Below are 20,395 nucleotides of genomic sequence, written 5' to 3' on the forward strand. Positions count from 1 at the left end.
CATGCGTAACAAATATTATATTGAAATTAAGTTAGTTTCCATAATTGTAAATTTTTTCAAAAATCTACTTATGTATGTGTGCTTTAAACACAGCTCATATTTACATTCTAAAATGTATAAATGGTAAAAAATCAAGCTTTTGATTGGTAATATTTACGTTAGTCCCTTGGGAGGCATTATTTCTTTCCAGTACTGTACAGTAGGTATAAAACAGTACAGTTCTTTACAGTTATTATCAGTACATTGCAGACCGGTTGCAGTGCATACCTTTAAAAGTGCAGAACTATACCGTACATAAAGTCCTATTGAGTACTGAATAGTAAATAAAAGTACAGTGCAGTACCGTATTGTACATAGCAGTAAAAGTCCTATTGATTACTGAATAGTAAATAAAAGTACAGTGCAGTACCGTATTGTACATAGCAGTACAGTTCAGTACTGTATAATAAAAAACAATACAGTTCAGCACTGAATAGTACAAAACAATTCAGTGCAGAACTGTACAGTTCATAACAATTCAGAGCAGTAGCGTAAGGCCCTTCATATAAAATTCAGTACAACTCAGCACGGATGCAAAAAGTATCAACAGGGTCATGCAAAAACGCTGCTTTAGTTACTTCAAATTTAGCCAGATGCAGCCTTAAGTCAGACCGCGTCAATCTAGTTGCACCAGCTGGACCTGCCTACTGTAGTTGGTGTACCGGGCGGGGCCGTACGAACTAGGACTTATTCAAATGTACATAAGTTGAGTGTGATCTCTACTTGACTCTGATGCTCTTCTGCTTGTTCATGTTAGTGAGCATGAGGCTGATGTACGAGGTGAGGAGGTCGTCCATTTTATACCCGAGACTGGTCTCGCAGAGCAGTTTACTTCCTCGAACCAAGTTACCAATTGTCATGTGGAAATATGTGTTCCCACTTGACCAGTTGGAGATACGGGTAAACGGATGTGTGACCAGAACATCCTAGACAAAGCAATATTCAAATAATATAAAATTAAACATTAAGGTGGAAAAGTTAATTTCTGAAGATTTTTTCGTTAAAGGGACTGTGGACTTCATTTAAAGGGACTTTCCATAAAAAGGGTGATATGTCCGATCTACACTGGTACCCTTTAAACCTATAGCTGAGTAACTATACCGAAGACATAGTTGTTTTTCAATCTATACACGTGCTGAATTCTGACAATTTCTTTCATTGCCTCTGTGTCTCTTTCAGAGAGAAACCACAATTGAAACTAATAAATTTTCCGAAAGAAAAAGAAGGATATCTTGTTCACCTTTGATCAGACAAAGGTTAAAAGAGTACCATTGTCAATCGCACATGTCACTTTAATATTAGAGTCACTCCAGTCCCAACAAGAAATAAAGGTAAAATGCTATTTGTATTTTTTACCTTTGATTGTGGATGAATAAGACTGACTCCTTGTTTATTGATTGCTATGAGCAGAAGATCAGGATAGTTTGGATCTGTGGTTTGTTTTACTTCAAAGAAAGCTGAACCAAAGGTTGGCCAACGGTAGATAACCTACAACATGGAAAATTAAGATAATACATTATTTAAAATTTTTAAAAAGGGATGAATGATCAAAGTCAACTTATTACATACATATTTGTGTTCCTCAAAGGAACTGAGTCTTTGGCATAAACTGTGACTTTAAAATCACTATATCTTTACAACCTAATGTTGTAGAACTTAGATATTTCAAACTATGAATTCTGTTATATCAAATAATCTAAGTTAGACATATCAAAGGTTCACGTCATCTGGTTGTAGAGATATTGAATGATCAAAATCAACTTATTTTGTTTAGAAAACCTATGAAGAACTATGATAAGGGAATTGTTTTAAACAATGTATTATACTAGCCTTAGAGGGCGCTTCGCGCCCATCTTCTAAATTAATTGTGAAAATGTTCTCTTTGTGTACATCGTAAAACAAAACAAAAATAATTCGCGGATTTTCACAAAAAATTTCGTGGATTTTCAAAATTTAAAAAAATTTAATGAAGATCGAATTTTGATGGAGACAAATATTTGAAATTTTGATCATTCATAAACCTTCCCTGGGGTCCCTAGATGTCCCACAAAAAATTTGGGCCCGATCGGTTCAGCCGTTTTGACTTTTATTGGATACAAACAGACAGACAGACACAAAGACAGAAAAACAGACAGACAAGCCAAATTTATATATAGATAGCTCCTTTCCCATAGGTATTAAATAAAATAGGAAAGAAATTGCCTTTCCCATAGGTATTAAATAAAATAGGAAAGAAATTGCCTTTCCCGTAGGTATTAAATAAAATAGGAAAGAAATTTCCTTTCCCATAGGTATTAAATAAAATAGGAAAGAAATTGCCTTTCCCATAGGTATTATATATAATAGGAAAGAAATTGCCTTTCCCATAAGTATTCAATAAAATAGGAAAGAAATTGCCTTTCCCATAGGTATTAAATACAATAGGAAGAAAATTGATCAAAAACGGGAAGTTTTTAGGTAATGTTTTAGTATGTTTTGAATTAATTATTTTATCAGAAAGAATGTAAATTAAAATTACCTTCAAAAACGCAATTTTTGCGTCTTCGGGTGACATTCCTGAATCCTGGTTGTACGCTTTTACAATCTCTCTTTTCCAGTCCTGGGTTGACATGCTCTTGAGAATATCTATAGGAAGCAGCTCTCGGAGCATATGGGGCAGAGCAGACAGCTCCTGTTTACTCTCTCCAAACTTTACTCTGTAGATGAGAGCAGCTAGCAGGGATGCTTCCTCTTTAGTGCACTGATGATACCCGCGGAGCAGTTTAGGAAGCTCCTAAAGTTTCAAAGTTAAGAATTTACGGAAACGCATATAAAGGCACTTTTTGTCTAAGATCAAATCTGACCCTAGTAACCCTTCAATATCATTATATAAAGTTAAAAGATAAATGTTTACATGGAGTTTCTATGAAATGCTGAAAAAATATTCATGAGGAGTAACAAAACAAAAAGAACGATATTTTGAAATTATTTATGAATGTAATATATAGTGGATTTCAGTGCACACTTCACACAATAATTTTAGCTTTTAAATGTTGCTTTAAATGTGAACATTTTTCTTGGTTTTAAACACTCATACTTTCTTTTTGTGCAAATTCTCTCAGTTTTATTTAATTTGATTTTTTGTTGAAACTACCCTATTTTTCCTTGACATTTGATATCATTGAGATAATTTGAAATTAAACAAAAAAAGGCCTTTAGTTTGGCTGTTTTAACCATTCCTAGGATAAGAAAACATAAAAATAAAACAGAATAAAGACCAACCTGATGGAAATGGAAAATCGTGTCCGCATTTCTATCCTTGCCGGGTATAGTGTTCGTCCACAGCTTCTTCATGAAGAACACCTGGTAGGTGAACTGGGGACTTGTTCCTAGATACATAGAAGTATGGTTGATTAGTATGGTTGGTTAGTATGGTTGATTAGTATGGTTGGTTAGTATGGTTGGTTAGTATGGTTGATTAGTATGGTTGGTTAGTATGGTTGGTTAGTATGGTTGATTAGTATGGTTGGTTAGTATGGTTGATTAGTATGGTTGGTTAGTATGGTTGATTAGTATGGTTGGTTTAGATAATATGAAAACTAGGATACATAAACCATATGGAAGCCTGATTTCATAATATTCATAAAACCACAAATATTTAGAGCTCTCATCCCCCCCCCGTTCCTATTCTCCATTCATCCAACCCAAACCCATCCCCCTCCCCCACCCCACCTTTATATACCTATCCACCTTAGCTTGAAGGAGTAATTAGCAAAGCTGGAAGAGTTTCTATACAAACTTTAATATCTCTATTCAAAACCTTCTATAGTCACAATATAAGCACAAAAACTATCTAACACTATTTCTGTACTATAAAGAGCATTTGTCATTATGGAAATAGCCCCTCCTTGTCCCTATTACACATTATAGAACTAGAAATAGTATCTACTCCGTGTCCCCATGCCATAGTGCGAGGAACAGTATCTATACTCCGTGTCCCCTTTATAGTACTAGAAAAAGTATCTACTCCGAGTCAGATTATAGTACTAGGAGTTTATCTACTCCCTGTCTCCATTATAGTACTAGGAATTTATCTACTCCCTGTCCCCATTATAGTACTAGAAATAGTAGCTACTCCATGATACTATTACTAGTATACTATAAATAGTTACTACTACGTGTAGACATCATACTAAGAATAGTAGCCACTCCGAGTACCATTAAAGTACTAGAATATCAACTCCATATCCTATAATAAACTAGTGAAAATAACTCACCATCTCTGGTCGGACGAGCCTTCTTGATCCAGTCTGTGAGATGTCGAACGAAGTCGAAGAAGAAATCTCCCTCCGGGACAGAGATTACCTTGTCTGCGATCTTCACGAACAAACTAAATCCTTCAGCAGATCGAAGGTTCAATCTTTGTGCAATGTTCGAGCAGAAATCCTTCGCGCGAGTAGAGGAGTCAACCTCGAAGGCCTAGGAAATATGGTTAAGATTAATAATATTGTTATAAAGATTTAAAATTCATGTAAATGTATCTATTATCCTATTATCCATATTTTATGGTGGATTAATAAATTGGTCAATATATCATTTTTGTGTTTATATCATATGCGACATTTAACAGATAATAATAAATCCAATTAGATAGGTGACGCCAATCATGATTTGACCAATTAAACATTTTTTTTTGTCCGCGACTGTATCTTAAATGAAAAAGTGTAAAAACCCATCCAAGGTTAATCGGTGAATTTTAGACCAGAACGCGATTTATTCGATTATAGGAGATTTATTCGATTAAGCGATTTATTCGATTAGGAGATTTATTTGATTAGGAGATTTATTCGAAAAGGAGATTTATTCGATTAGGAGATTTATTCGATTAGGAGATTTATTCGATTGAGAGATTTATTCGATTGAGAGATTTATTCGATTAGGAGATTTATTCGATTTAGAGATTTATTCGATTAGGAGAAACCGAACGCATATCGCATCTCGTCCAGCGTTGCCATGTTTTATTTGTTTGTGTAATAAGTTTTAATATGAATGATCTGAAGTATGGTGTGCCTACTGTGCATAAGATAAAATGATGGTATTTAGATATCCAGGTTTTAGTAAACAAATGTTAAGATTGAAAGGATAGGTTTGGATAGAATATAGATAGGACAGTGCAAGAAATCTTCTAAACTTGGTAGGGTCTTGTATGAATTCAAACGTCTATATATGTGTCCTTGACATCTATAAACAGGATCAATTTAAAAAAAGGACGCAATTATTCTGACGAGCTATATAGTCTAGAACTAATGAAAATACACAAGTAACGATAGGACGCACATTAGGGACGCTCTGTGGAGAACGAACTATTTCGGACGGTAACAGGACGGAGAGATGATTCCTAGTGTTAATATTTCTTCGATCGAATAGGATAGAGATGATTCTTAAGAGTCAATATTTCTTGGGTTGGATTAGGATAGAGAGATGATTCTAAAAGTCAATATTTTTAGGGTTGGAATAGGATAGAGAGATGATTCCTAACGTAGATATTTCTTGGATCGAGACAGGATAGAGAGGAGAGGATGTGATGGTAAGATAAGTTGAAACCCGTCTTTAACATCTGCTAGATTTATATACGATTGCATATTCAACCAATACATGAATAGATGGATGGATAGATAGATACACCGTGGTTAGATAGGTACAAGTTGAAGGATGGATAGATAGATAGACACAAGTTGATAGATGAAGAGAGAGATGGAAAGATAGATAGACATATTTCAGCAATATTTAGAAAATGTGAGGAATGGCAAATCACGACTTGATGATACGCACATGAGTCTAGGGAGTCTAGGTGGGGGATGCGATGNTAGGAGGAAGGAGTCTAGGGGGAGGGATGTGGTTTATGCAGGAAGGGTGGTTGTGCAAAGGTTATTTAAGGGAATGGGATTGTTGTATCATTAGATCTACAATACAGATTGAAGATATCTTTCATAATCTTTCAATACCTTTTAAAAGCTCTCACCCCACCCTTGATTCTAAAGAGGAAATATAAGCCCTTTCTTATGGCGTGATATGTTGAAAAATAAAGTTCAGGTTTTAGATTCGGTTCAAGCTTATTACATAGAAGGATTGAATGATGAACTAAGAAGTAAATCTATGTAAATGAAAAATCAAGTCATATAATTAGATTTTTTACGTTCTTTTTTATTGAGTAGAAAAAAATGAAAATTACGGATAAATTAGCCAGAATTTAACAATTCCCAAATTTAGAAAAAAATCCATTAATTTGGATTTTTTAAGACTCAAGATAATGCAATTTCAAGTCAATTGTTCAGTATTGTACAAAGCAATTTAATTCATAACAGAATATTCTCAAAGAGTTAAAATATAAAATAAAGATAAGGAATTGTAAATGTTCTGTGGATTAGTTTATAAAAATTTTTTTAATTACCTCATCCGTATCATCTGGAAAGTATACTTTGTGAAATATTTGAGTTGTTTTATGCTGAATTGCTTCCACTTCAACTTGATGAGGAGGATATTTCCTTTGTCCATGTCTAATCGTCTTCTGTAATCTTAGAATAGAATCCAGTGCTATTGGATGTCGTCTTGTTCTTTGAAACTGGTTTAAATCCTTCATTAGGTTCTGAGAGCAAGCAAATAATCCCGTAGCCAACCACATTAGTTCCCAGCCTCTCTCCTCAGATAACCGGTTTCTATTCTCAGTCAGCTGTTTCATTATTTGACAGTACACTTCATCCCGTAGTATTTCCTAAATATGTAAACAATAGTCAGCTGTTTCATTATTTGACAGTACACTTCATCCCGTAGTATTTCCTAAATATGTAAATAATAGTCAGCTGTTTCATTATTTGACAGTACACTTCATCCCATAGTGTTTCCTAAATATGTAAACAATAGTTAGCTGTTTCATTATTTGACAGTACACTTCATTCTGCAGTATTTCCTATAATTATTTGTATAAACAATAGTCAACTGTTCCATGATTTGTTTTTAAACAATAATAATATTTTTTACTAATAAATGTTAAAATTGCAAATATTTGCCAATTATCTTTAACTTATTGCAAAATTTGACAAAATATATATTTCCTTGATTCAGCTCATGTCATGTCAATTAAGATTATTTGATCTCCAGTTTTAAGGTCTATTTGTATTTCCAGCTAAAGTTTATGTTTATTCTTGGTGTGTACTGGAAACCAGGAACCTGTAATGTAAACAAAGATTGTTTGTTTTAAGCCCTAGTATCCTGACTCATAACAATGGAATTTTTAACCTTATGGAATGTGGGTGGAAAAGATTTTATCAGAAGAATAATAAATTTAAGAATCATTCTCCCGGGGTTATGGTGACTATAGGATGGAAGGAGGGGGGGGGGGGATTNACTATACTTTTTAAGATTCTAAAGTAAAAATATATTTCTGTTGTTGAATTTACCAAAAATTAAGTATTAACCTGAAGTAAATTGTTATATTTTATTGAAAAAAAGTTTTACATTTCATTTGTCCCAAATTCAAACTTTCTAATCCCTTGATCTTTGCAACTTAATAAAGCTATTACAAACTAAGTTTTTTTCCCCTGTGTATAGGTAGTGATAAGCAATACATTTGTTAGTTTTTGCAAAACTTTAAGGTTTTTTGCACTTTAAAAAGACATCAAAAAATCCGTGAAGGTTTCAGCATTTCAAAACTGTAAAGTTTGCTTTATTTCAGTTAAGCAAAATTCGTATTCCTAAAGAATGTAACTTTGCAACCCAATGTAATAGACCTTTTATATTTCAAACTATGAATTTTGTTGGATCAAATAATCTTAATTTGAAAAAAGGTTTACAAGATATTGGGATTAGAATATTTTCTTCTGTGGAAAAGACCTAATTCCTTTGGAAAATTTAACTGGAAATATAAAAAAGAAACCTTCCAAAAATCCAAATGAACCATGATATTTCTAGCATATATGCACATTGCACGCAGGATTTTCATCATTTCATGAAATGTTAATTTTCTCAACCCATTTCTTAATTTTGCAGAATTTATGATTTTCAAGTTGTACTTACATGTTTGAGGGGACCTTCAAATATTTGATCAGTCAATTCATTCCCAGTTCTGGTTCTCCTAGAACAATATAAAACTTTAAAATTCGGAGATGGTGATGGACCAAACGTCTGTAGAGTATAAAAAGTAGATGTTAGTTCCAAATTTATTAAAAATATATTTCGGTCTGGGTTGACCCTCGTCAGTTCTAAACTTTATAATAACCATCAAAATTGATAAAAAAAATATAAAAAAATGTTTGTTAAGAATCACAAGAAAATAAAGAAACAAAAAAGATTATTCAAAATAAAAATTTGGGCTGCCAAATGGACATAAGGGAAACGAACTCAGATTATCAAATGGAAAAAAGATAATTTGCAAATATTCACTTTAAAAAAATGTTTTAAGACAATTATTATTCCTTGAGATTGTTTCTGTCACAAAGGTTAAAAAAAATGGAAAAAAGATAATTTGCAAATATTCACTTTTAAAAAAAATGTTTTAAGACAATTATTATTCCTTGAGATTGTTTCTGTCACAAAGGTTAAAAACAAACTTTTTAGACGTACGTGTTTAAAGTGATGGTGGGGGGTCGAACTAATTAACGAACTTTTGCGTAAGTCGGGGGGGGGGGGGGGGGGGGGGACGGCTTGTTTAAGGAGGGGTATTTAAACCTTTTAAAGAATTGAACATAAAAAACTCTTTTTTTAAAAAGATACTGAATGACACAAACTAAGCTGTTTACAGGGTAATTGATGAAAGTCTGTCTCACCATTTTCTTTTTCCCTCATGAGGATTTTACTTTTCCTTCATGAGGATTTTACTTTTCCTTCATGTGGATTTTATTTTTTTCTTCATGAGGATTTTACTTTTCCTTCATGAGGATTTTACTTTTCCTTCATGAGGATTTTACTTTTCCTTCATGAGGAGTTTACTTTTTCCCTCATGAGGATTTTACTTTTTCCCTCATGAGGATTTTACTTTTCCTTCATGAGGAGTTTACTTTTTCCCTAATGAAAATTTTATTTTTTCCCTCATGAGGATTTTACTTTTTCCCTCATGAGGATTTAACTTTGTTCTCATATTTATATTGTCTTCAATCTTTAAACTTCATGTTATAAATATTTGATTTGATTATTTTTTGATTATATTTTTAATCTAAAGAAACAAAACAAATTATTTGCTGATTACTAGTTACAGAAGTTTAAGTTTATCCTTTACTTTAAAAGTTTATATTTTTCTTTAAACTTTTACAAAACAATGAAAAAAGGACTGTACAGTGTAAAATTGATGAATTATTATTGAATCTATCCCATAAAACATATTTGATCCCCTTAAAATCTTAAAATGAAAAAATCTTAACATCGGGGAGGGGTGGGGGGGGGTTGGGGTTAAAAATTTATATTATTATTTACCTGGAGGGTAAATCTCCCATATACTTGAGGATTGCATGGTAACAGAGACAAGCTTCCTGGGACAATTCATCCTAAAACATATCTATATTTCATTGGAATTCATGGATTAGAGCCTTAGAGGTCAGATTTCATTCATTGGTTGGACTCATTGGAGGTCCGACTGCATTCATTAATTGGAGGTCAGATGTCCTTCATGGAATAGAGGTCAGATGTAATTCATCGATTAGAGGTCAGATGTCATTCATGGATTAGAAGTCAAATGTCATCCGTGGGTTAGAGGTCAGATGCTATCTTTGGATAAGAAGTCAGATGTTATTCATGGATTAGAGGTCATGTGTTATCCATGGATTGAGGTCAGATGTTATCCATGAATTATAAGTCAGATGTTATCCATGAATAATAATAATAATAATAATAATAATAATAATAATAATAATAATATTGTTATGCTGCACCTAGTAATCCCTGATAAACTGAAAATTTTCAAAACCTTTTATGATATTCATCATATTGTAAACGTTTTTAATATTAATTAGGTGGGGATAATACCCAAAACAGCGAAAGCTATCTCCTCCTAATTGCTATAATACATACATAGAGTAAACAATATTATGTGAATATTTATCAATAAACTATATCTTATCTTATCTCTTACCTAAAGTATGAGGCTGTTCCCCAGATTCTACCCCTGGTGTTTGCCCAGTGAACACTCTCTTATTCTGTTCACTAATATCCATTGAGAACAAAGCCTAGAGAAATATTAATTAAACTAGCCTTAGAGGGCGCTTCGCGCCCATCTTCTAAATTAATTGTGAACACATTCTTTTAGTGTACATCGTAAAACAAAACAAAAATAATTCGCGGATTTTCACAAAAATTTCGTGGATTTTCAAAATTTTAACAAATTTAATGGAGATCGAATTTTGATGGAGACAAATATTTGAAATTTTGATCATTCATAAACCTTCCCTGGGGTCCCTAGATGTCCCACAAAAAATTTGGGCCCGATCGGTTCAGCCGTTTTGACGTTTATTGGATACAAACAGACAGACAGACAAGCCAAATTTATATATAGATTAACAAAAATATTTCCAATTTCATCATTAAAAAAAAAATCCTATGAGTCTGGACTCTGGAGTTTAGATTTTGACGGGAGTTAATATAATTCACATAAGAAAGTTGAACTAGTTCTCTAATCTCTGATTTTTCTAAGAAATGAGAATGAGAAAATGTGTTCAACTGATTTGATTCAAGTTGAACTAGTTCTCTAATCTCTGGTTTTTCGAAGAAATGAGAATGAGAAAATGTGTTCAACTGATTTGATTCAAGTTGAACTTAGCACGGGCAGTACATTTGAATTTCCGAGCCGGGTCAACCTTTCCGGTCCCAGTTTGTACTGTTCTTAGCTCAATGGTCAGGACTAGCCGGTGTAACAAGTTTGACGTGAAAAGAGTTTATGCTTCATATTGGTTGAATTTACTATTACTAAAGGGGCAAAGGTGCGTGTAAGATTTAAAACCAGAATAACTCATTCAAACGCAGATTAGTTTAAAAGTCTGATTTAGTTTGAACTTTTTTTCTTGTCTATTAGTAATAATACAATCGTTTACCTAACTAAAGGTATATTTAAATCTTTTACAATGCGAGCTATAGAATATGGAAATAGTAACAGCTGAGAGCGGACAGCTGACAGATAGATAAAGCAAATGACAGGTTTGAAACTTTGATTTGGTTCCAGTGGTTAGATAATCCTACAGTATATGATGAAACAGATTCAAACCTCGAATCAGAGACAAAAGATACCACTGAAATCTATAGTTGTCGAATCTAGCATAGTCATACCAAGAAGAAAATTCGTCTTTCATAATGACCCCACAAATTACCGACCCCACAAAATAACTAACAGTCTGTTCTTCCACTGTAAAAATTTAAAAAAAAATCTTGAATTCGTTTTAATAACCAGAAAAGACATCGGATAAGAATTCCAAAATTATTGTTAAAAAGTTCTGGATGGACAGTTAGAAACTTGGCTTTTAAGCCTAGAGCACTATACGTAGTTATATAGTCTATTATGTCTCTGGCCAACATAGATAGATAGATAGATAATTAGTCGAATAGATGGTTAAATAGATAGATAGATAGACAGTTGACATAGATGTAGGAAGCATGCAGTAGAGAAATTTATTTACTCAGAACCGTGACCATCTGATGATTCAAAGTATTATGTCGGTAAAATAGCTTTATATTCTTAATATCCTGGGATCCCAGCTCTGACTGTTTATACGTCCACTACCTCTAGTTTGAATTTGAGAACCAGGTTAAGAACATTACCGTGGTTCTACTAAATTCCACAATCAAAATTCTTTGGGAAATCGATCCAGGAGTGTTCATTAGTTATGATTCGAACAGACCGACAAACAAATACAGATTACTACAGTGGTATCTGGTAAACTTATATTCCAATATAATAAAGACAACATTTAAGTAAAATTTTGCTTAATTTCCAAATTGTATAAAGGAACAAAGGAAATCTGTGAAGATCAAAAAGATTCCATTTGTTTACATGCAAGCTGGATAGAAAGCAACGCTGCACTATAATGTCGTCTGTATTATATTGCTAAATATGCTTACCACTGCACTTTATGTGTAAATATAAACTTAAGTTAAGATATCAAACTCTTTTTGAGAACAGAAAAAGCAAGTATGAAATTTCTAAGATTTTATTATGTAAGGAATCAAAAGAAAGATTAAAATGGATTGAAAAACAATTTAAGAGCTTTATACGTCAAAACAAAATCTAAACCCGATAAGGCTTTAAATTGATCAAAGATCAATTTGTTGTTATAAAATCAATTGTACGAAAAAGACGAAAGTGCGTATAGAAAAGAAAAATTAAATAAAAACCTAAGAAAGAAAGAAAGATAAGGATATCTATAAAAATAGGAAAATAACTCATATAAACATGAAGAAATGATAAAATCGACCTAGGATTGGGGCCGGGGGTAAACTATCCCTTGGTCTTGAAAGTATAGGACTTGAAGTAAGTATAGGACAGATCTAATTATTATTGACCCAAGAATAATTACCGGGCAGAACTGCCTACAGCTCTACCTACAGTCCCAACAGTTCCAGATACAAACAGATTTAATAAATTGAAATATTATGATAAATATTTTATAATTTCAAACTTCAATGCATATTTGATTTATAATACAATGCAGTGCAAGTTGAAGGAAATATCTGCAATCTTCATTGCATGGAGATTATAGATTATACGTCAACAAGTAACCTAGGCTAGGGTAGTAGTTGAAGAAAATATCTACAATCTACATTGCATGGAGATAACTTTAGGTTTACATGTTTACATATAGGTAACTTTAGGTTTACATGTTGAAAAGATGAAGAAATTAAGATTCTCAATAATTATCGCACACAAGTTCAAAAACATGGTATGAAAGGAGGAAAACGAATTTAAGTCGATGGGGAGGTGAGGGGGGGGGATAACTAATTACTACATCAAATTATACTGTAACAGAATCTAGGGGGGGGGGGGGGTATTATGTTATATACTATATAGAAGTGAAAGTAAGATTTAATCTACAAAGTGGAGATACAAGATCTTAATGTAAAAACGGTTTAATTCATTATATCAGAAATTCTGCAGCAAAGATTCTCAAATATTTTTTTGGAAATCAGCTTAAGAAAAAACAAAAGTTAAAGTCAAATAACTGACTTATTTTGCAGAGGACTAAATTAAAATTTAATAAAGAAGATATTGTTGGTTAGAATAGTTTCCAAACACGACGAAACGAACAAAATAACAGATTTTATTTTAAAGATACATACCAGAATATCTGCTGGAGGTTTGGTTAGACATGGTAGAACATAAACAGTCTCTGCTGGAAAATCTCCCTTCTCATCCGTCCTCTCTACAGTACCAACACACCACCCGGAGTTCTGAACCGTCTCTCCAGTGCTACCCTCCTCCAGGATAAGGAGATCTCCCTTCAGGAAACTGAGGAACGAAGAACCTTCACCTAAACAAACATCAGGGTAATGGAGAATAAAATGATCGAAGGACTGTAGGAGTATGATAAATTATAAATAGAGTTGTAATACAAGAAGAATGAAGTAAGAGAAAGATAAGGAGTAGGAGCAGGATAATGGTCGGATAAGAAGAAGTATGGGTAGAATAAGATGTAGGAGTGAGATAAACGGAAGTGTAATTTCTTTAGGGCACAGAGTTCGCTGATTATAGAACAAGGGTTTGATATTTTTCATATTTTTACTTCACGTCTTCATGAAGAGCCAGGGCTCCTACGCGGAAGACAACGCAGAACCAGTTTCTGATAATTTCTCTGGGTATATAACTAGACTAGGGGTATAGGTGTTCAGTTGAGTAACCAGGAGAATCTATAATGTTGCACCCGGTGCAAACTTTCTATTCAGCTCCCTTCCTTCCGATTTAAATTCAATAAAAATATGAAGAAGGGTGGGCAGGGAAGGGAGTGGGGGAGGGTTGGAAAGGGTGGGTGTCCGTCTCCGTTTGTCTGTTGACGAGCAATTAAGCGATTTCTCGACATTTTCTCCGAATAGAAATGCACAAAAACGGAGTAATTTCGTTGTTAGATACGCTCCAGAGTTTAACACGAAATTCCTGAAATCTAGATTCAAACAAAATGTAATGTGAGCCTCAAAAAAATTATAAAAAAACAAAACATTTTCAAAAACATGAGTCCTTGATGCAATGATAAAGTTTGTTAAATAGAAAGTTTTCTTTAATAAACACAAGATGAAGTTTCGTAGTTTTGAGACTCCCTGTATCTAGGTATACTCAAGAAGTGTGAATATTTCTTGTAATTATAGGGTGTGACAACACTTTCTAATTTATCTTTACTACCAATCCTTCTAACGGTTTAAACCTTTTGCAAAACCTGGAATTTATTGTCTCCTATTAAGGAGATACCATGCATGGTCTCAGTTTACAAAACACTCTCCGCTAAAATCTAATTTTTCCTCTTTCAGTGTACTGCAGACCACGACAGCGTACTGCAGATCACGGCAGTGTACTGCAGATCACGGAATTGTACTGAAGACCACGTCAGTGTACTGCAGATCACGGAATTGTACTGAAGACAACGTCAGTGTACCGCAGATCAGTGTACTGCAGATCACGGAATTGTACTGAAGACCACGTCAGTGTACTGAAGATCACGTCAGTGTACTGCTGATCACGTCAGTGTACTGCAGATCACGTCAGTGTACTGCAGATCACGTCAGTGTACTGCAGACCGCAGCAGTATAACAGTATACAGCACCGATATATTGGTTAAGTGTGAAAACATTAAAGGAGATAAAACTTTTGAGACAAGTTGGCTTTAAACAAAGAAATTTACAGATTTAATTCACAGGTTCAAAAAATATATCCATGAAAGGATTTGTATATTCAAGAAAGGATTCATTTATATCTAGGAAAGGATTGTAATTTCCAGAAAAAGATAGGAAAGGATTCATTCATATCTAGGAAAGTATTTGAATATCCATGAAAGGATTGTTATATCCAGGAAAGAATTCATATATATCAATTTGCTTATACATCAAATACACTTAAGTATTGGTTTAATGTTGTTTTCTGGTTCTAACTGTATGAGATATTCCAGGTTAGCACTTCAATCAATGCTAGTCGCGTAAAGAACCAGCAGAAAAAGCTGTGACTATAGGGTTCAGGTTTGAATTGTAAACGAGAAAAAATGAAAGAATTGTTGGTTCGTATTTGGTCGGGAATTATTGGTGTTTTTATTCCAGTTTTTCCGCGAGTGTATTTGTAACTAGATTTTGCAGGTTTTTGTCTCTCTTCTCTTACAGAGGAGTTATTTAAACACAAGGTTTTTACACTACGTTGTAAATAGGAAACTTTCACTAGCTTTAATACAGCACAGTGGTCAAAACTTCAGCACAGCACAGTGGCCAAACCTTCAATACAGCACAGTGGTCAAACCTTCAACACAGCAAAGGGGTCGAACCAATTCAATACAACACAGTGGTCAAACCTTTAAACAAGCACACTGTTCAAACCTTCAATATAGCACAGTGGTCAATTTTCATTACAGCACAGTGGTCAAACCTTCAATACCGAAAAGTGGTCAAACCTTCAATACAGCACATTGGTAAAACCTTCAATACAGTACAGTGGTCAAACCTTCAACACAGCACAGTGGTCAAAGCTTCAATACAGCCCAGTAGTCAAACCTTTTAACCAGCACATTGGTCAAACACTGAAAACAGCACACATCTTCATTACAGCACAGTGGTCAAACCTCTAACACAGCACAGTGGTCCAACCTTCAATACAACACAGTAGTTAAACCTTTAACACTGCACAGTGGTCAAACCTTCATTATTTACAAGTCGACCCCTTCGTACAGCTTAGTTTTCAAACCAGAACTGAGCTGAGAAATAACATTTTTTTTTGATTATTAATAAAATTCCTCTAAATATAATACCTGGAGCTTTGTAATCCTGAAGAGCAATAACAAACTTGGATCTTTTCTTTAATCCTTCCAGGAAGTAAACAACAAGGTCCCTGGTTTATATACACTTTAGGATCAGATAAACTGCAATGAAAGAGGTAGGGGTGGGGAGGATTAAAAACCTGGTTTATATACACTTTAGGATCAGATAAACTGCAATGAAGGAGGTAGAGGTTTATATACACTTTAGGATCAGATAAACTGCAATGAAAGAGGTAGGGGTATATATACACTTTAGGATCAGATAAACTGCAATGAAAGAGGTATAGGAGTTTATATACACTTTAGGATCGGATAAACTGCAATGAAAGAGGAACGGGTTTATATACACTTTACCATCAGATAAACTGCAATGAAAGAGGAAGGGGTGGGAAGGATTAAAAAAAATTTGACTAAAGGGACTGTAAATGCAGGTGATCCTCCATGTGAAGAGAGCAGTGCCCGATTTACAACGGTACCATTGAAACCTTAGGTTTTCCTGATTTTGATAATATCTTCATTGTTTCTGATAACCAAGCAATTCGTAATTCACTTTTGCGAAGAAACCATAAATTTAATCAAAGCGTTCAAGGGTACCGTTGTAAATAGGGGATCACTTTAATTTACGCGTACAGTCCCTTTAAATAGACAATTTGCGACGTGGGGGTCTAGGAGAGACAGATTTAGAAAAGTGCCTTGAGAAGGTAGGTTTGTAGGAGGGAAATTAATTGGTGGATAGAGGGGGGGGGGGTAGGTAATATCCGGGTTGGTGGAGGAGGGGGTATAATAATTGAACTGCCAGTTTCTATTCCATTAATTAAATATTTGAAATCTGTAAAATTAACCAAAAATGGATGAATTATATATCAAGGCTGTTCAACTATAATTTGAATTATGATACTTTAATTTTACAAAAAACAAGAAATAGCGAAATAAAAATCTGGGATGGATCTAGGATCTAGGATCTAAGATCAAGGACTAGGATCTAGAAATAGGATCTAGGAATAGGATCTAAGATCTAAGATCTAGGATCTAGGATCTAGAATCTAGGAACTAGGATCTAGAATCTAAGATCTAGGATCTAGGATTTAGGATCTAGGATCAAGGATCTAGGATCTAGGATCAAGGTACAAGGGTCTAGGATCAAGAGTCTAGGATCTAGGATCTAGGACCTAGGATCAAGGATCTAGGATCTAGGATCTAGGATCTAGGATCAGGGATCTAGGATCTAGGATCTAGGAACTAGGATCAAGGATCTAGTATCTAGGATCTAGGAACTAGGATCTAGGATCTAGGATCAATGATCAAGGATCAAGGATCTAGGATCTAGCATCTAGGATCTAGGATCTAGGATCAAGGATCTAGATTGTATGAAAGTATATATCCCTGATATCCTCTGAATTCGGAGACTGGAAAGTAAACTCTTCTCCTCTCACTGTGACAAGAGTAAAGGTCTGGGAAAATGCTTTACTGCTCCTGGAGAAATAAACAGATATTATAACAGATATATTTATGTTGATTAAAGTTTTTTTTTCACAATCTCGGATTTTCTAATCCTTATATCTTTGCAACCCTATGTCGTAGACATCAGATATGATAAACTATCAATTTTGTTTTGTTTGTTTAGTTGTTTAAAATATCATAAAGAAACTTAGTTTTTGTCTCAAATTCTGATATTCTGATCCCTTTATCTCTGGAACCCAGTGTTGATTTTTCAATTTTTCTTTAAGATCAAATATTCTAAGTTTGAAATCTCAAAGACTTACACCATCAGGTTGCAAAGAGACGGGGATTAGAAAAATAGAGTTTGTGGCAAAAACTCCATCCCTTTACACAACAAAGTTTCAAAGATATAGGAATTAGAATTTTAAGTTTGTGGCAAATACTCAATTCCTTATTTTTATTGTAATGAAATAAATATGAAAAAAAAGATATACAGGTATTGAATGAACCCTAATGTTCAACAAAACCAGGAACTATGAACCAGGAAAGATTTTGTACAATGTATTTTAAGAAAGGGCTTCCAGAATATCTGGCATGTCTGGATCATTTGTTGTGTCTATTTAGATTTAGAGTAGTAAGAATTAGTTTCTGTTTGTCTGTTTTGTCTGTTTTGTTTGTTTGCTTGTTTGCTCATAAATTATGAATTGGCTGATTTGCTTAAACTTTAATTAGAAAACATAGTTGAACCACGGTTATGTTTCATGTTTGTTTTTAAGATTCCAAGCTGAGTAGACTGAATTTTATGAAAATTTAGTTTCCAATCGGGAATTATACAACGATAGAAACTTGTAAAATAATATTGTTTAATTTCTAGAAAAAATAAATGGTAGGATATCTGCAGAGGACGGATAAATGGTAGGATATCTGCAGAGAACGGAATGGTAGGATATCTGCAGAGAACGAATAAATGGTAGGATATCTGCAGAGGACGGATAAATGGTAGGATATCTGCAGAGAGCGGATGAATGGTGTGGATATCTGCAGAGAGCGGATGAATGGTATGGATATCTGCAGAGAACGGAATGGTATGGATATCTGCAGAGAACGAATAAATGGTTTGGATATCTGCAGAGAGCGGATGAATGGTATGGATATCAGAGAACGGATGAATGGTAGGATATCTGCAGAGAACGGATGAATGGTAGGATATCTGCAGAGAACGGATGAATGGTAGGATATCTGCAGAGAACGGATGAATGGTGTGGATATCTGCAGCGAACGGATGAATGGTATGGACATCTGCAGAGAGCGGATGAATGGTATGGATATCAGAGAACGGATGAATGGTAGGATATCTGCAGAGAACGGATGAATGGTATGGATATCTGCAGATAACAAATGAATGGTATGGATATCTGCGGAGAACAGATGAATAGGATGCATATCTGCAGATAACGGGTGAATTGTAGGATATCTGCAGAGAACCGATGAATGGTATGGATATCTGCAGAGAACGGATGGATAGTATGGATATCTGCAGAGATTGGATGAATGGTATGGATATTTGCAGAGAACGGATGAATAGTATGGATATCTGCAGAGAACGGATGAATGGTATGGATATCTGCAGAGAACGGATGAATGGTATGGATATTTGCAGAGAACGGATGAATAGTATGGATATCTGCAGAGAACGGATGAATGGTATGGATATTTGCAGAGAACGGATGAATAGTAGGATATCTGCAGAGAACGGATGAATGGTATAGATATTTGCAGAGAACGGATGAATAGTATGGATATCTGCAGAGAACGGATGAATGGTATGGATATCTGCAGAGAACGGATGAATTGTATGGATATTTGCAGAGAACGGATGAATATTATGGATATTTGTAGAGTACGGATGAATGGTATGGATATTCACATGAGAACGGATGAATAGTATGGATATTTGTAGAGAACGGATGAATGGTATGAATATCTAAAGAGAACGGATGAATGGTATGGATATCTGCAGAGAACGGATGAATGGTAGGATATCTGCAGAGAACGGATGAATGGTATGGATATTTGCAGAGAACTGATGAATGGTATGGATATTTATAGAGAACGGATGAATAGTATGGATATATGCAGAGAACGAATGAATGGATTGGATATCTGCAAAGAACGAATGAATAGTATGGATATCTACAGAGAACGGCTGGATTGTATGAAGAAAGATAATTTCAGATTAACTTTACCCCTAATACCATGCCTGGGTGTATACAAGGTTAGGAAGGTTAGGAATGCATGTTGCATAAATGTATACGCTCGTTAACAAGAAGGAATGCAACCAGTGGTACACACACAGAGTGTACCAGATAGTGTATACAGAGGTAACCAAAATAAACTGAAAGAACATTATAAAACCAGAAGAAAGGAATGGTGTCTTTGCCACAAACTTAAATTTTATGACAATTTTTTTGTGGTATCTCACATGATCCAGGAAAGGCTTAAAGACAGTAAAAATAAAAAAAATTTACATGGAAATAATATAATTTTTTGGAATGGAAATCAATCACTTCTTACGCTAGCGCCTCAAAAGCCTCATATTCAGTAAAGGAGGGGTTGGGGCTGGTCGAAATTGATAAAAAGTTTTCCAAAAAATAATTGTCGTTTTATTTAACTTTTAGAAATCCATCCATGTAAACAGACAAATCTGATATTTTTGCTTTGTTTCGCGAAGTACAAAATTATACAATATACACTATACAGGGTTGAAAATACTTTACAAGGTTTAAGGATTTCATAACAGTAGTAATATACAATATACACTATACAGGGTTGAACATAATTCTTGATATAATTACAAATTAGAGAAAGTTGTTTTCAATCTACAGTGATTGAAGTTTATACACAGAGGCTCAATGCGGTTATAATGAAAGACAGGGGGAGAAATGGGGGGGGGGGCAAAC

At 34.2% G+C, this 20,395-nt stretch overlaps 1 protein-coding gene across 1 annotated transcript in view; it reads right to left on the bottom strand.

Moving 5' to 3' along the window:
• The window catches only part of LOC111704671 (myosin-VIIa), a 70,863-nt gene continuing 50,468 nt past the window's right edge, over positions 1-20,395 (bottom strand). The window contains exons 38-50 of the mRNA XM_023476984.1: positions 17,379-17,468; positions 15,987-16,066; positions 13,330-13,520; positions 10,139-10,232; positions 9,934-9,956; positions 9,484-9,554; positions 8,092-8,149; positions 6,470-6,790; positions 4,296-4,497; positions 3,301-3,407; positions 2,558-2,812; positions 1,396-1,527; positions 1-965 (exon numbers count right to left, since the gene is read on the bottom strand). Coding sequence (XP_023332752.1) covers positions 759-965; positions 1,396-1,527; positions 2,558-2,812; positions 3,301-3,407; positions 4,296-4,497; positions 6,470-6,790; positions 8,092-8,149; positions 9,484-9,554; positions 9,934-9,956; positions 10,139-10,232; positions 13,330-13,520; positions 15,987-16,066; positions 17,379-17,468 — 1,831 coding nt within the window. The 3' untranslated portion in view covers positions 1-758. The remainder of the gene's footprint in view (positions 966-1,395; positions 1,528-2,557; positions 2,813-3,300; positions 3,408-4,295; positions 4,498-6,469; positions 6,791-8,091; positions 8,150-9,483; positions 9,555-9,933; positions 9,957-10,138; positions 10,233-13,329; positions 13,521-15,986; positions 16,067-17,378; positions 17,469-20,395) is intronic.

This window comes from Eurytemora carolleeae, unplaced genomic scaffold (assembly GCF_000591075.1).
Source record: "Eurytemora carolleeae unplaced genomic scaffold, Eaff_2.0 scaffold619, whole genome shotgun sequence".
Classification (NCBI taxonomy): Eukaryota; Metazoa; Arthropoda; class Copepoda; order Calanoida; family Temoridae; genus Eurytemora; species Eurytemora carolleeae.